This window comes from Tursiops truncatus, chromosome 1 (assembly GCF_011762595.2).
Source record: "Tursiops truncatus isolate mTurTru1 chromosome 1, mTurTru1.mat.Y, whole genome shotgun sequence".
NCBI lineage: Eukaryota > Metazoa > Chordata > Mammalia > Artiodactyla > Delphinidae > Tursiops > Tursiops truncatus.
In genome coordinates, this window is record NC_047034.1 from 169,106,032 (window position 1) to 169,122,495 (window position 16,464).

At 51.9% G+C, this 16,464-nt stretch overlaps 2 protein-coding genes across 4 annotated transcripts in view; both read left to right on the forward strand.

The window, feature by feature from the left end:
• The window catches only part of CAPZB (capping actin protein of muscle Z-line subunit beta), a 136,603-nt gene that overhangs the window by 76,100 nt on the left and 44,039 nt on the right, over positions 1–16,464 (forward strand). The gene's annotated exons all lie outside the window — the stretch shown is intronic.
• Positions 12,056–15,858, forward strand: LOC109547243 (small ribosomal subunit protein eS24-like; the record flags this gene model as incomplete). The annotated part of the gene is made up of 1 exon (XM_033846736.2): positions 12,056–15,858. A coding segment is annotated over one exon (624 nt), but the record flags the coding sequence as incomplete, so codon positions are not given.

The window sequence follows — 16,464 nt, forward strand, 5'->3', positions numbered from 1 at the left end:
GGTCCAGGAGAGAGGCAGGCCCCAGCGGCATTGGGTGCGGCTCAGACAGTTGGAGACCAGTGGAGTGCCCAAAGTGGTCACTTGGAAAGAGCGCTGCCCACCCCCGTCCAGCCTGTCGGCTGAAGGTGTGTTTATCCTCATGTTAGAGCAGTCCAGTGAACACTCTTGCTGCTACCCCGCCCTAGATCACCGGCTGCCCCTGCCAGCCTCTGGACCTCCGTGCCTATAGCCCCCCACCTGCCCCAGCTCGCTTTCTGCAGCCAGAGTAGCCGTTCCACACGTGGTGACGGTCATGACCCTCCGCGGCCCTTCACGGCTCCGCAGTGCCATCAGGGCCGAGCCCAGACAGCGGTCTGGGTTTGAGAACCCTTGAAGGGGCCCCATCCACCCCTCCTGCCTTCCCCACAGCCCCTCTGCTCCAGCCATACTGACCTGCTCTAGGGTCTCCCAGAGGCCCCGTGGCCTGTCTTGTTGGGGCTTTGTCTGTGCCGTCCCCTTTACTGGGAACACGTCTCACACCCACGCTGCTTGTCTGGCAGCCTGCCGCTTGGGCCCCACCCCTTCCCACCTCATCACCCGGCCACGCTCACCTTTACTCTCGGTGGCAATGGTTTAATTATAGGAATCTGCCGCTGCCCACTCAGCTCTCTGAGGGCAGGGATCTCATGTCTGCTCTGTTCACCTTTGTATCCCCAGTGTGTGGCACGTGATGGACACTCAGGGAAGGCTTGTTGGAGCCCCTGCTGAGTGCTAGGGCCTGAGCCGAAGCCCTGGGGTCAGAGCGATAAGTGCAGTGAGGTTTGTCTTCAGAGCTCGCAGGGTCATGGGGCGGGAGGGGGAGCAGATACCCAGGTGGATCCACTACAAGGATTCCCACGAGAGGAGCATAGAGTTCTGCGGAAGCACCGCCGAGGGGCACCAGGCCCACCCTTGGTGGGTGGGTTTCAGGGAAGGCTCCTCGGCGTAGGTGGAGCCTGAGACAGCCTAACGGGGCGCTAGGAAGGGAACCAGCCAGGCCGAGACTGAGCAGGGGCAGTGTATTTCCGTCCCGATCACAGCCCATGAACCGATGCCCGATGAGCCGTGGGCACCGGCTCAGGCCTTGTGGATCGCTTGCCAAAAGCAGGTGATGGGCACACATGCCAGTTTTGCTGAGGATCAGCTGTTGGTTGCTCCTCAGACTTTCCAGGTGGATGAGGGAAGGGACGGAGATCAATTGACTTCAAGATTAGGGCTGGGAAATGGGCCTTTTTCTTAGGTTACTCCACGTGCCCGTCTGCCTCTGGAAAAGCCCACATCAGCCCTCCCCTGGGAAGCAGTGAGCCTGCTGGCCAAGTGCTTTATGGAGCTGCCAGTGCCACCCGCCTTTATCTTGTCTGATCTCACAGAGACCTGGGACTTTCTGAATCCGATCAGTCAGGCGTTGTGTCAAGTCCGGGCGCCTCCTTTGCAGCTCTGGTCAGTACCAGCTGCTGCCCCTGAGGGAACGCAAAGTAAACTCGTGACTTTCCGCTTTTCCTGAACTCTTAGATTTTGGTGGTGGAGCGGGCTGCAGAGTCTATGCCTTTGTTTCTGATCCTTGTTGCCCTTACAACTTAAGATGTGGTAGCTCTTCTTGTGACTGCAGGGAATGCTCACACAGGGTGTCCTCCAAAGTGGAGTTGAATTACCTGTGCCCAGTGCTGTACTGAATGTCACCATGTCCCAGAAGAAGAGTATCAGCATGGGTGTCGGCTGTTTGGGGAAAACCATTGCTTCTGCTCCCGCCCCTTGGGAGTCCAAGTGGTCCATTTGGATGGAGCAGGGGATATCATTTTTGCATTTTATTACAGATCATTTGCCCAAGTGCAGGATATTTAAGTCCACTGGAAATACTGGTGAGAATGCTATATAATAACGTGCAGAAATACAGTCCCTAGGTCTGGGCGGGGGGGTGCCCAGGGGTTAGTTTTCCCTTGAATCATGTTTTTGCCTTAAAACTCCTTGACAGAGAGCTTTCCTGTGTGCTGTCTGTGGGAAGCACCCTTAGGAAGGAGAAAATCCAGCCTGTCTTCTCCCACAGCCCGGTGGTCCTCTTCTGTTGCTTTAAGGGATCACCGGGACCACTGAAAGGTGGCAAGGGGACAAGACCACGTGCTTCCTTCTGGGTGAGAGTGTCAAGCAAATTGGAGCTTGTTGATTACCCCATTGCTTTCCACATTCTTTCCATTCCGGAGACCACGGGGAGATTTGCCGATGCTCCACAGGCTTTGCAAATCTTTCCCTAATTAAAGGGCCTCCCAGCTGCGTGCATAGCTCTTCTGCCTCAAATCTCGGCCCTTTGGTGTTTGTGTTTAAAATTCCATCTTTCCGAAATGTTTGCCACTCAGCAAGTCTCCTTGAAAGCCCCCACTCTTGTCTGAGGGAAGTTTTTTTCCTTTTTGGCTTTCATTCTGCCTCTGTACAATTTAAGTCCCTTTGGAGTTGCGTGCACGGATGCTCTTTGGTTATTTGTCGCTGTTAACCTCGCTGTCTGTATCTCACCACGGCACTGGGAGGTGGCAGCGGGTGCTGCTGGTGGCCATGCTGTTGTAACTTCTAGGTGGATGAGGACAAAAGAGCTTCGTCCTCCAGTGCTTCTGTTTAGTGGGAGCCGTGCTGCAAGGCCAGGGAAGTACTTTAGAAGGAATCTGACCTAGGGAAGGATCGGGATGTGTTAGCAGGAGGCTAAGCTCTCCCCAGGTGAAGAAGATACCTGGCCCTTGTCAGCTGGAGCCGGAGGCACAATTCATCAGAAATGCACAAAGACCCCTTCCTTGGCCTCGCCCTAACAGAATTCTCCAGTAGAAGGTCTGTCTAGCACCTGCCTTTCAGGAACTGTATGGCATCCTGTTGCTGGGTGGGGCTCAGAGAGCAGAGTTTTGTGAAATGCTCGGAGAGCTTCCGTGAAGAGGTCTGAAGAGTCTCTCTCTAAGTTAGATCCTGCCCTCTGGTTGATGAGAAATACGATACAAGTGAGTTGGAGAGAGACTCCACTTCCCAGGACCAGAAGAGGCAGAAAGCGTTTCCTTTCTGAGGGCCGTCAGGAAGCCCTGCGAAGGCTGGCAGGCACTGCCCTGGAGTGGGAGTGCCCAGGTCACGCCCTTAGAGCATGTCTAGTTTGGGAGAGAGATTTAAACCCTTGAGCAGAGCGTGGCACACTCAGCCCGCTTTCCCCAGCCTTGGAAGTCGGCCAAGAACAGGGTCAGTGAGGAGCAGCTGCGGGTCCTGCCGGCTCTGGGTTGAGGCCACCCGGCAGGAGCCTCAGATCAGTGAAGGGGACACTCAAGTTGATAAAGGTCTGTGCCATGGGGAGCAGGAAATCTGGGCTTCCCTTTAGGGAATAGAACTGGGGCAGGGGCCTCTAGGTGCAGGAGAGCACTCCTGGAAGAGAGAAGGGGGGGTGGTAATTTGGCTTTTACAAATAGAGAACTTTCCTAAGAATTTTAAATTTGAACTGGAATTCAGGAGCGAAGCGCATGCAGTCACAAGCATTCTTCTTCTTCCCCTGTCGTGGGTCATTCACGTGTGTGCACCTTGGAGACAGGCCCAGGGCTTAGTCAGTTTGAGGTCTCACCAGGTACCTTGCTCAGTAGACATTTTGTTTTAGGAAGAACGTCACAAACTTTTTTTTTAGAACGTCACAAACTTTTGATGAGTTCATACAGCCATATCCTGGATGGTCGTAGAGATGATAAGTAAATAAACGAAGTCTTGCGCTATGAAACTTCGTAGGATCTTAACACTGAAATGAACCTTACTGGTCATCTAGTCTAGTGGTTTTCAGACATTTTAAAAATTAGTGGAGCCCTCTTTTCAAACTAAATCTTTTTTTAATAAAGTTTTTTTGGGGGACTGCGTTGGGTCTTCGTTGCTGCGTGCGGGCTTTCTCTAGTTGTGGTGAGTGGGGGCTACTCTTTGTTGCAGTACGTGAGCTTCTCACTGCAGTGGCTTCTCTTGTTGCAGAGCACAGGCTTTAGGCACGTGGGCTCAGTAGTTGTGGCTCGCGGGCTCTAGAGCGTAGGCTCAGTAGTTGTGGCACACGGGCTTAATTGCTCCGCGGCATGTGGGATCTTCCCGGACCAGGGCTCGAACCTGTGTCCCCTGCATTGTCAGGTGGGTTCTTAACCACTGCGCCACCAGGGAAGCCTCAAATTAAATCTTACAGCAAACTTGAATGGATCATGTTGGGCCCAGACTTCCCCTCTTACTCTTTTACCACCTTGAGCCCCACCAAGTGCCTCTCCTCAGCCTTGGAGAACCATGACATCCATCTTGTTCAGTTTGGGTCCATTTTATTTTTTTTTTTTTAAAGATTTTTTTGTTGTGGACCATTTTTTTAAAATAGATCTTTATTGGAGTATAATTGCTTCACAGTACTGTTAGTTTCTGTTGCACAACAAAATGAATCAGCCATATGCATACTCATGTCCCCATATCCCCTCCTTCTTGAGCCTCCCTCCCCTCCTCCCTATCCCACCCCTCTAGGTCATTGCAAAGCACGGAGCTGATCTCCCTGTGCTATGCGGCTGCTTCCCACCAGCCAAGTATTTTACATTCGGTAATGTATTTACGTCGATGCTACTCTCACTTCGCCCCAGCTTCTCCCTCCCACCCCGTTTCCTCAAGTCCATTTTCTGTGTCTCCTTCTTTATTCCTGCCCTGCAACTAGGTTCATCAGTACCATTTTGTTGGGTTTTTTTTTTTGATTCCATATATATGCGTTAGCATACGGTATTTGTTTTTCTCTTTCTGACTTACTTCACTCTGTATGACAGACTCTATCTAGGTCCATCCACCTCACTGCTAATAACTCAATTTCGTTTCTTTTTATGGCTGAGTAAATATTCCATTGTATATATGTGCCACATCTTTTTTTTTTTTTTTTTTTTTTTTTTTTTTTTTGGCGGTACTCGGGCCTCTCACTGTTGTGGCCACTCCCGTTGCTGAGCACAGGCTCCGGACGCGCAGGCTCAGCGGCCATGGCTCACGGGCCCAGCCGCTCCGCGGCATGTGGGATCTTCCCGGACCGGGGCACGAACCCGGGACAGGGCACGTGTCCCCTGCATCGACAGGCGGACTCTCAACCACTGCGCCACCAGGGAAGCCCTATGTGCCACATCTTTATCCATTCATCTGTTGATGGACATTTACGTTGGTTCCATGTCCTGGCTATAGTAAATAGTGCTGCAGTGAACATTGTGGTACGTGTCTCTTTTTTTTCTTTTTTTTTTTTTTAACATCTTTATTGGGGTACAATTGCTTTACAATGGTGTGTTAGTTTCTGCTTTATAACAAAGTGAATCAGTTATACATATACATATGTTCCCATATCTCTTCCCTCTTGCGTCTCCCTCCCTCCCACCCTCCCTATCCCACCCCTCCAGGCTGTCACAAAGCACCGAGCCAATCGTGTCTCTTTTTGAATTATGGTTTTCTCAAGGTATATGCCCAGTAGTGGGATTGCTGGGTCATATGGTAGTTCTATTTTTAGTTTTTTAAGGAACCTCCATACTGTTTTCCATAGTGGTTGTATCAGTTTACATTCTGCTGTGGACCATTTTTAAAGTCTTTATTGAATTCGTTACAATAATTGCTTCTGTTTTGTGTTTTGTTTTTTTGGCCCCGAGGCATGTGGGATCTTAGCTCCCCGACCAAGGACCGAACCCACGCCTCGTGCATTGGAAGGCTAAGTCTTAACCACTGGACCGCCGGGGAAGTCCCTGGTCCATTTTAGAGATGAGGAAACTGAGGACCAGGGCAGCTATGGCTCATCTGGTGATCTAGCCCCACTTCACTGAAGACCCACCTCTGGCTTCCAGGCTGGTGATGCATCCCTACCATGTGCTGTATTAATTTATTCTCATGTAGAAAGCTCTGGGTTGTAAGGTCATTAGCCAGAGAGATACAAGAGTGAAGAGAAAGATAACCCTGCCCCTGGTTCCTGATGCCCGGAGTCACTTTTTACTAACCTGAAACTTAGGTCATGTAACATATTCTTATCTGCTGGAAACCCCAATTAATTTTTTTGTATTTGCATTGAACTTACAGTTCCCTGGAATATGCCTGTGCTCTCTGCCTGGAATATTCTCTCAATTCACCTTTTTTTTTTTTTTTTTTAAACGAGATAAAATTGTGATTATGTAGATACAATTCACATACTATAAAATTCACCCTTTTAAAGCGTGCAGGGGCTTTTCAGCATCTTCACAGAGTTGTGTGGCCATCAGTGTTCGGCGTTCCACGCTGCACTCCTTTGACCAGATGGGCACTCCTGCCTCTCAGTCCCGCCGGCTTCTCTGTGACCTCTTCTGCCACATACGTGCTTCAGTTTTTATAACTGAGCTCAGGTGCTAGCTCCTCAAGACATGTACCCCGGCCTCCCCTGCTCCTCTTCCCCTCCAGAGAAGCTCTGGGCAACCCCCCTCGTTTCCATAGCATCCAGTACTTCCCCGGTCCAGGGCACAGAGCACGCTGGGGCTTCACTTGTGCCCCGCTCTCTCCTATTAGACTTTGAGGATGGGGACACTGTATTTAATCCTTCATACGTTAGGTAGGTTTTCTCTGGAGGGTTTGGGTTTTACTTCCTAATGAGCCGAAGTGGAGAAACAGAGGAGCTCTTGATCCAGGAAGACACAGACAACGAAGGGGAGACATCCATTACTCCTGAGCGAATCTGACTGTTTCCCCAATAGGAAGAGTTGCAGATTTTTCTTTGGCCGTGAGTGGTCATTTTCTCTGGCTGACTTTGTGAAATTAAAACAAAACCTTGATGAGACATCCATCCAGTGGAAGGAATCCAGTGTGAAACGTGGCCAGCCAGCCAGGATGATTTTTGTGCTAAGGGGGGAAGAAAAGCCACCACCGACTTGTTCTGGGTGTCCCTCACGTTAACGTGGCACATCAGTGCTGGCCCCCACCCCCGCTCAGACTCACGTGCCACACACGTGCTCGCACGGCATGAACGGTTCCACTTGAAAGGGGCCAGCAGCATCACTGGGATTTTGGTGGACTGTTGCACCGTCTGGGTTGTTTAGAAGTCTGTGGTCTTGAGAGTTTGGAGAGACTATATGGTGGAAAGACCCAGGACTGTGGCATGTGACTCAGTGGTTGCGTGGCTCTGAGCCTCGGCTGCTGCTTCACGAGGCCCTTGGCCTCCCCGGGTGGCTCTGAGGAGTCCTGGGGTGGAATTGCATGGGTTTCCTTGAATTCTGGCTCTGCCACCTGCGAACTGTGTGACCTTAGCCAAGTTATTATACTTAACCTCTCTGTGCCTCAGTGTCGTCATCTATAAATTATGAGAACTTGGCATAAATTGGGATAACAGTAGCACCACTGCTTCGTACAGGGTTGCCACGATGATAAAATGAGGATGTGTGTTCCGTGCTTAGAAGAGTGTCTCATGCATAGCAGGCACTTTAAAAAAAAAAAAAAAAAGGTTTGCTGTTGTTAGGATAATTGCTTTAATAATACTAATAACACTAAAACGGTAATACTAAAACAGATGGACCCTCTGTCCGGCCCATGAAGTTACATTGTCTTTGCAAAAAGACCATGTGATAAACAAGTTGTTTTAATGTATTTTTCCCTGGTCTTTTTCCCAGAAAGATTTGAGGTGATTTGTAAGAATGCACCCAATGCAATAATGCTTTTAACGCAGCCTGAGAAAGCAGGACCGCAGGCCATTCGGGAAGAGACCTCCACTCTGTCCACGCGTGCCTTCCTCGCATAGGGGAGGCTATAGGCCCAGCCTCAGGAGGCGCCTGCGTGGAGTGTGAGGGGCAAGGGCCGGCCCCACAGGTCCTCGCAAGGTGGTGGTCCACACCCCGGGGAAGGTGCAGGAGCTCGAGTCTGCATCTGCCTTGGGAGGCCCTTGGTCGCAGTGATGTGGTGCCGCCCCAGGCCATCACCCTCTCACTCTCACCCCCACCCACCCAGCTGGTCCCTAGTCCAGCTCTCGGAGAGGCGCTGAAGAACATTGGGGGGGTGCTTCCCACTGAGACAGACATGGGCTTCAAAAGGTCAGAGCTCCACCTGAGTGGCCCTCCTTTTCCACAATTCAACCACGGTCCCACCGGCATTTAGGAAGCCCTGCCAGCCTTACGCTAGGCCCAGGGCCGTCCAGACATCTTATCCCTGCCCTGAGGAAAGACACCCCATCCCGAATCCATGCGGCCTGGGGCCCAGTCTTACATAGAGCGGCAGGGGCGTAGCCCGTAGATGAGGGGCATTGCCTTCGCTAAGGAAGCTTTGGGCATGCGTAGAAGAGGACCTTGAAGGATAACTGGGGGTCACTAGGTAGCACCAGGAGAAGGGCAGGCGATCCTGGTGGAGAGACTGTCAGGATGTCGGCTGGAGGGGTGACTGAGGGGATCGTGGGAGAGCCGCAGGGCTGCGGTGGAGGCTGGGCCCAGGCCGGGTCGGGGAGCTTCCCCCCCCGCGGCCGTCCAGGCCGAGGCAGTTGGCTGCCCCGTGTGCAGCAGCTCCTGAAAGCGGCCTGGTGGTTGCGCGAAGCCCTCAGGAGCCAGTGCACATGACTTAGACCCAGTGAGTTTTCTGCCTCTGGCTTCTTAAAGGTGCTTGTGTATCGTGCCCTATCCCTCGGGGACCAGCCCTTCCTTCATTAAGAGGAGCGGGTGGCTTAGAAAGACCCCAGCTTCTCTCAGCGCAGACACAGGTGATGCGGTCGCTCCTGGCCAGGGAACAGTTAATTTAATTAGGCTCCAAGCACCTGGTTCGTCCCCTTCGGGAAGCGTAGGGTTACATGTGGACAACAGGAGCCTTGTGTGTGCCCCTGGATGACCCACATGTAGTGATTTCAATTTCCCCTTTCAGTTTGTCTTCTCTTTGTCCTGCCCCCTCCTGACCCTTCTTTAGAAAAGGCTTCTGGCTTCTTACTCCAGCCTGCAAGCTTCTAGAAGGCAAAGCTTTGGGGTATGAATGGCTGAAACCCAGCCCAGGAAGTTTGCCTTTGTTTATTATTTATCTGTGGGGTGGTTTGGGGCACCTGCCTCAGAAAAGAGCGGCGGGAGGCTTATTGTTTCTTGAGAAAGCTCTTTGTTGTTAATGGCACATGAAAAATTGATTTCTAAGCAGAATAGAACATGTGTTGGTCAGAAACGCTTTCCTAATGTTGGCAGCTTCCCATGTGTTAGACCCTCAGTGATGAGACCCGGCTGGCAGTATGTGACCCTCAGGAGCCCGTGCCGGTGGCCCGAATCTGAGGGGCACGGTTCGCACACGTTATGGTGTTGCCAAAAGTGGGAGATTGCTTCCTACACTTGTCATGTACATTTAACCATGTTCTCCTTAAAAGCGCATTTTATAATTCGCAGTCTTCAAGTGAAGAAAACGGTCTGAACTTGTACTTAAAGTATACTGTTCTCAGAGTCCAGTGATAGCTTAATTAGAAGAGAGGCCGGATCTGAAACACGAGGAGGGCCGGCGGCCCTGGGGTCAGGCTGTGCTAGGTGGTGGCGCTGGCAGTGTCACGGGTCCCTGCCCACAGCGCAGGAGTCGGAGTGGGCGGGCAGGGACCGTGCAGCCCCCGAGTTCCCCCCGATTCTCTTCCTTCTCCACCCCCTCTCCTCGGAGCCCCACTGGAAGGGGGTGTGGGAGCGGAAGCCGCTCGCCTTGCCAGCCCAGCGGGGCCTGTGCTCTGGAATCGCTGGGTCAGAGTCTGGAACTCAGAGTCCAGTTCTGCCCTGCCCCCACCTTGCCACCTGTGTGAGGCGCTTCCCTGCACTTGGGTTTTCCCATCCACATGGTGGGGAGGGTGGGGTCCTGGAGGGTGAGCAAGGTCCCCTGGGCTCCCCCTCCGCTTCCTCAGGCAAACCCTCTGAGTGGGTTTACAGGATGGGGTGAGGTGTCCCCAGTGCGGGGCACGCACACTCGGAGAGGCGTTACATCAGTTCACTTGGAAACTCTGCTTCCAGGGCCCAAGGTGTTTCTGGTGACAAGTAAGGTCCTGGTAACAAAGCTTCCGCTGGGCTGGGACTTCCCTGGTGGTCCATTGGCTAAGACTTCGCGCTCCCAATGCAGGGGGCCCAGGTTCCATCCCTGGTCAGGAAACTAGATCCCACATGCCACAACTAAAGATCCCGCATGCTGCAACCAAAGATCGTGCACGCTGCAACTAAGACCCAGCACATCCAAATAAATAAATATTTAAAACAACAACAACAAAAAAGCTGCTGCTGGGCAGTCGTGGGGAGGACTTTGTTTCCTCCACCCCGATCGGGGGGGGGGATCCCTCATCTCCCATAGGCTCCAGAGGCCGCCTGGGCCCATGTTCACGGATGGGTCTTCAAGTGCATCCTTCTTAAACCTGGGAGTCTGGGGAGGAGGTGGGAGGGAGGCTTTAAGAAGTTTTATGAACAACAGTGTGCTGGGGCTTGCCATCACATTTAAAGGGGCCCACAGGCACTGCTCCACCTGGCCGAGGATTGCAGCACACAGATGCTTCTCTCTTCTACTCTCCTCGGGGTAGGGGCGGGGGGAGCCTGGGGCCGGCTCTTCAGTCCCATCACAGTGCCTCTCCTTTCCTCCACTCACGTGTCGGCTCCGTCCACCTCCTAGACCACCGAATCCCTGCAGTCCCCCTGCCATCCCCATCAGGTCCACGTCACAGCCCTCACCACTCTCAGGATGGCTCCTCATGCCTTGTCTGTTTCCAGCAGCTGGAGCGTGCTTTGGGAGAGCAGGGCCGTGCCCGTCCATCCCGTCTGCCACTGAATCCATGGCACCTGATGGGTGCCTGGGGGTGGGCAGTCAGGATCTACTGAGGTAGGTGTTGTAGCCCCCAGTTCTGAGGTTTAGGAAGGTTACACTCAGCCAGGAAGTGGCAGACCAAGGATTCGAACTTGTGTTTGATTTTGAGTTTGGTGTTTTCCAGAATGCCACCCTGTACGTTGTGTTTCTGACACAGGCATGTGTGTCACTGAAAGCACTCTCCTTATTTTCTTTTTTAATTTTTATTAGAGAAAAGCAGGGAAGGTTTGGGGCCTTGGAAAAAATAAAGGGAACGGATTGTAAGCAGAGACCTCTGCTGGTCACGGGGAGGGAGCCCGGCATCCTGATACTTTGCTGTCTGCCGGGGAGTGAGGCCAGCCAGCACCCTGCCCAGCCATGGTTTCAGCAACGTTACTCATCTGAGTGTGCGACCCAGCGAACACGGTCTGTTTTCGATTCTTATCTCTCTGGTGGCGGGCTCTCAGCCAGCGGGTAGATCAAAAGACGAAATGTGTTCGTTTGGCCATTTTTTTAAAAAACCGAGGTACAAGGGTGCATTTCTTAAAGACGAGGGCGCCGTGGATTAGATTATCCATGGAGTTGAACTGGTCTGGCTTTTGTGCTTTTTTAAGGGTTCATCTCAAGTTTCTTTTTCTGGTTGAACAATTTTTTTCAACATTAATAACTAATGGAGAAGGGGAAGAGGCAAAGTAGAACCATATGGTGGCCCAAACACAAACCTCACTTGTGGCCGGAAACTTCTGATTTGTATCTCTTTTCATGTGATCAGCTGTTGGGCTAGATAGTAGAAAAGGATTCAGTTTGAGGCAACAGTAAGAGTGAATGTAATTTTTATTTAGTTATTTTTTATAGCTTTTTAAAAAATTTATCTGGCTGTGTCGGGTCTTCGTTGCGGCGTGTGGGATCTTTAGTTGCAGCGTGCGGGACCTTTAGTTGTGGCATACGAACTCTTAGCTGCGGCATGCAGGATCTAGTTCCCCGACCAGGGATCGAACCCGGGCCCCCTGCATTGGGAATGCAGAGTCTTAGCCACTGGACCACCAGGGAAGTGGAAGTCCCTGTAATTTTTATTTTTTTAACCCAGATATACTGTATGTCACATGTCTTTTCTTAGACATTGGCTAGTAGCTGTGTGACTTGGGGCAAGTTACTTCTCTAAGGCCCTGCTTTGTCACCCCCTCCCCCTTTATTTATTTGGCTGCTGCATTGCAGCATGTGGGATCTTAGTTCCCTGACCAGGGATCGAACGCGTGTCCCCTGCAGTGGAAGCGCGGAGCCCTAACCACTGGACCACCAGGGAATTCCCTCGCCCTTCTTTAAAATAGGGCCAGTAACCATATCTATATGCAGGGCTGTTTTGAGGATTAAAGGAGGTGATGCAGGCCCTTTTCTTCCTGGCTGCTTGAAGATCAGCCGCCGTCATGCCATCACGAGCAACGCAGTAACTGTCCGGACCAGGAAGTTCATGACCACCCGACTACTTCAGCGGGAACAAATGGGCACTGCTGTCCTTCGTCCTGGGAAGGCAACAGTACCTAAGACAGAAATTTGGGGGAAACTAGCCAAAATGTACAAGACCACACCAGATGTCACCTTTGTGTTTGGGCTCAGAAGCCATGCTGGTGATGGCAAGACAACTGGCCTTGGCATGATTTACGATCCCTTGGGTCACGCGAAGCAGGATGAGCCCAAACACAGGCTTGCAAGACATGGCCTGTACGAGAAGACCTCAAGAAAGCAGCGAAAGGAGCGCACGAGCAGAATGAAGACGGTCGTGGGGACTGCAGAGGCCAGTTTGGTGCTGACAAAAAGAAGTCAGCTGGAGATGGGACAGCAGAGGAGTAAAGATTCTGCGGTGGGTGTGCAGATTTGTCGTGAGAGAATTAATAAAGTAAGACCTTTTACGTGAAAAAAATAATCAAAAAATCAAGGCGGCGACGCACGTAGAGCTTACGCAGTGCAGTGCCTGGCACCCCCGCCCCCTCCTGGTGACCTTCTCTTTATTCTCGTTATCGTTAAAGGGTCACCTGAGGCAGTAGCTCGTGGCATGCTAGCCCCTCTCCTGCCTCTGCCTTCTGGGTTTTTTCCTCTCCCTGCCCTACTTCACTTTATTCCTGTTTCACCCGATCTTTCCTGTGGCCCTGTGGCCCCATGGGCACTCGTGAGCCAGCTGGTGGTGCTGGTGGTGAAGGGCGAGGCGGTCCCTGCTCCCTGGGGTGTGGCCGCAGAGGGACAGTGGAGAGACCGATGGAGGCGTGAACTTCACCACCAGAACAACGGCGGGAACGCTATCTTGGCCAGTGCAACGTTGTTTAGTATGCCACGTCACTTGGAATTAGGTTTAAATCCCCCCAACAGCTTGGATTGGTCTGACACCTTTGGTGTTATATGAACATTCCTTACAAAGGCTGTTAAGCAGGTCAGATGGGCAGTTTGGACAGAAATTGTCCAGCCCTTGGATGGTCGACACCAAGCACATGTTCTCGCCAGAGGCCCTCCTTGGGTCCCGAGGCAGCGGAGCCTATGACACTCACATCCCGGAGTGAACTCCCGGCTTTGTTTGGACCTGTCCTTTCATTTAAATTGCTGTGCAAACTTGTGATCCATGAGACTTAACGTGATTTCTTCCACTGTTCTAAGCATTTGACATGACTAGGAGGTGGGGCGAGGTTGGGTCTGTACTGTGACCCTACATCATAGGATTGATGCCCGCTTCCACCAGCACGCCAGAGCACCCGCCAGTGTGTGCGTCACTGGCCCAGGTCTGGAGGACCGGCCCCTGCGGGCACCCACCGAGTCAGCGCTCAGTGAAGAACGTTAAGTCTTAAGGAAGGAGTAACCTGATAGTTGAGGCCAGTGTTAGAACAGCCGTCCCCAGAGCATTTAGGATTCAGTTGATATCATCGTCACTGCAGGAATTCCAAAGAGTGGGAGCATCTTGATAAGGAAGTTGGAGTTTGGTCTGGGCCCTGAAGGGTGGTAGGATTTAAGACTATATGGGGATCGGTTGCCAGTTTTTTTGTGTGTTTTTTGTTGTTGTTGTTACTTGTTGTTGTTGTTTTTGCGATACGCAGGCCTCTCACTGTTGTGGCCTCTCCCGTTGCGGAGCACAGGCTCCGGACGCGCAGGCTCAGCGGCCATGGCTCACAGGTCCAGCCGCTCCGCGGCACGTGGGATCTTCCTGGACCAGGGCACGAACCCATGTCCCCTGCATCGGCAGGCGGACTCTCAACCACTGCGCCACCAGGGAAGCCCAGGTTGCCAGTTTTAACAACCAATATATGTCATGTGTAAACTGGAGACATACTAAAACATTATTCATTATGTATCTGAAATACAAATTTAACTGGCCAAATGCATTGTTTTATCCAGCAACCCTAAATGGGGAGGATTTTTAAGTGGAAGAACGCATGTGCAAACTCGCATGTCTAGAAGCACTGAGTAGGACAGTGTGGTGGGTTGAGAGGGTTCAGGCAGAAGTGCAGGGGTGGGAAGGGGGTGGGAGCGAGACGGATTGGCGGTGGTGCCAGATCATGACTAACGCGCCCATGGCAGCTGCTCTGGTGCGGATCCGCGAGCACACTGTGTAGTCCACACCTCTCGTTCCACATGACGACAATAATGTTATTTTTACAGAGCATTTTATCTTTGATGAAAGAAACAGGAGTGGTGGAGGGAAACAATACAAGGATATGGCCCAACTTGGGAGTTTATCCAAAAGGCGAAAATTGTACCTGCTGGGGTGGAGAATCATCCAGCCGTATCACAACCAGGTGCTTTCCGTGGTGGGGCAGGTCATCCGTCATCCATGAACTCTCTGTGTTTTTCTGTGCACAGCCGGAGCTTTGTGAGTTACAGTTCAGATGTATGTTTTCCTTAGGTTGGTTAGAACCTGGCCGTAGATTTTGCAGAGTCCAGGCACAGGTCTTCAAGGGTGGCTGGATCTGGGTGCTCAGGTACTATCTCCACGGCCCTGCAGTGCTCAGAAACACAGGGAGGTACTCTCCCGCTGCCTGCTGCAGCCCAGGCCCTGCACCCCCAACCCAGCTGCCCTGGCAGAAAGGAGGTGAGCCGTGTATCCCTCCATCGCCTCTGGAGAAGACTCTTCCCTGCATATGCCAGGGGCTGAGGCCCTCTCGTTGCCCGTGCGTGGTGGTGGAGTAGAGATCAGCCTTGCCCAACCATATGGTGTGAGGAGCTTTGTGACCAGAAGAATGGGAAAGGAGGCTGGGCAGGCAACAGGAGTGGCCATTGATGACAGCTGGTACCACGGATCGGCCCCTTGCGCCGCTGCCTTAATCTGCGTTGTCTGTGCTTCGAAGGACGTGAGTTACAAAGTGGGGAGTGGAGTCCCTTCTGGTCCTTTATGCTGGCCTTGAAAGTACCCAGATCTGCTTGGACAGGTAGGGAGGGCTGGATCCCATTTTCTAGAAAAGTGGCTGCCACATTTTTTGATTTCACAGGCCAGAGACATTTAAAAGTGAAGAGGAGGAATAGGTCATTGGTTGTGAACCTTTAGAACAAAAACAAGACCTATCGTTTCATCAAGGTATGGACACCTTAACACCAAAAAAAGAAAAAAAAAGGGCATTCTCAAAGGATGAATACGTTTAACCATATGAAGAACCTAATAGTGTCTTGATTAGAGGCTTTCTTTACCTGAATTATTTGCGCTGAAGCAGTGAGGCTCTTACAGTGGCCCAGCAGCCATCTGTGTCTGATGCAGCTCACCTGCTGTGTTTGCCAAATGAACAACCTCGGGCCCAGCCCAGGTCTCCATGGCTAGTTAACAGCTGAGCAGGGGCTCGAACCCAGCTCTCTCAGTTCTCAGTCTCGCACTGCGCTGTGCTCCTTGGGGTCGTATAGTAACACGGACGCCAGGACTTTCACTAAAACTCCCACTCTCTCTGTCTGCTGCTGTGGAACCACATCACAGGTCATATTCCTGGTTGGAGCCACAGTGAAATTGTCATTGGTATCCATCAAAGTTTAGTTCTTGACTATACACTCTTTGGGTGAAGATCCTTGCTACACACCAATTTATTAATTTAAAAATAAAGCCGAGGGCTTCCCTGGTGGCGCAGTGGTTGAGAGTCCGCCTGCCGATGCAGGGGACACGGGTTCGTGCCCCGGTCCGGGAGGATCCCGCATGCCGCAGAGTGGCTGGGACCGTGAGCCATGGCCGCTGAGCCTGCGCGTCCGGAGCCTGTGCTCCGCGGCGGGAGAGGCCGCAGCGGTGAGGCCCGCGTACCGCAAAAAAATAAATAAATAAATAAAGCCGATTGGCATTTAGGAGGCTCCGTATTGTAAAACTCCTCCCTTCCTCCTTCCCACATACGTCAAGCACTTGCTCTGTGTCAGGCACTGCCCTGGGCACTGAGGATTCAGCGGTGAACAGGATCAAAGCCCTCGCCCTGGTAAAACCTACATTCTAGGGAGAGAGACATGACCACAAATCAATTTAAAAAATCATTTCAGTTAGTGTAAGTGCTGGGAAGAAATTATTGAAATGCTTTCGGTCCATGAATTAGCCTCTTGGATAGGGGTGAAGTCAAGCCTGTTTATACCAAATCCCATTATCTTGTAAGCTTCTTCTGTTGGGGGACTTAGCCACCCGCAGCAGGACTGGCGGGAAAGGGTCAGCATGGCTCTGGGCAGAACTGGATCCCAATGGTGCATTTTCATCCAGTGCCT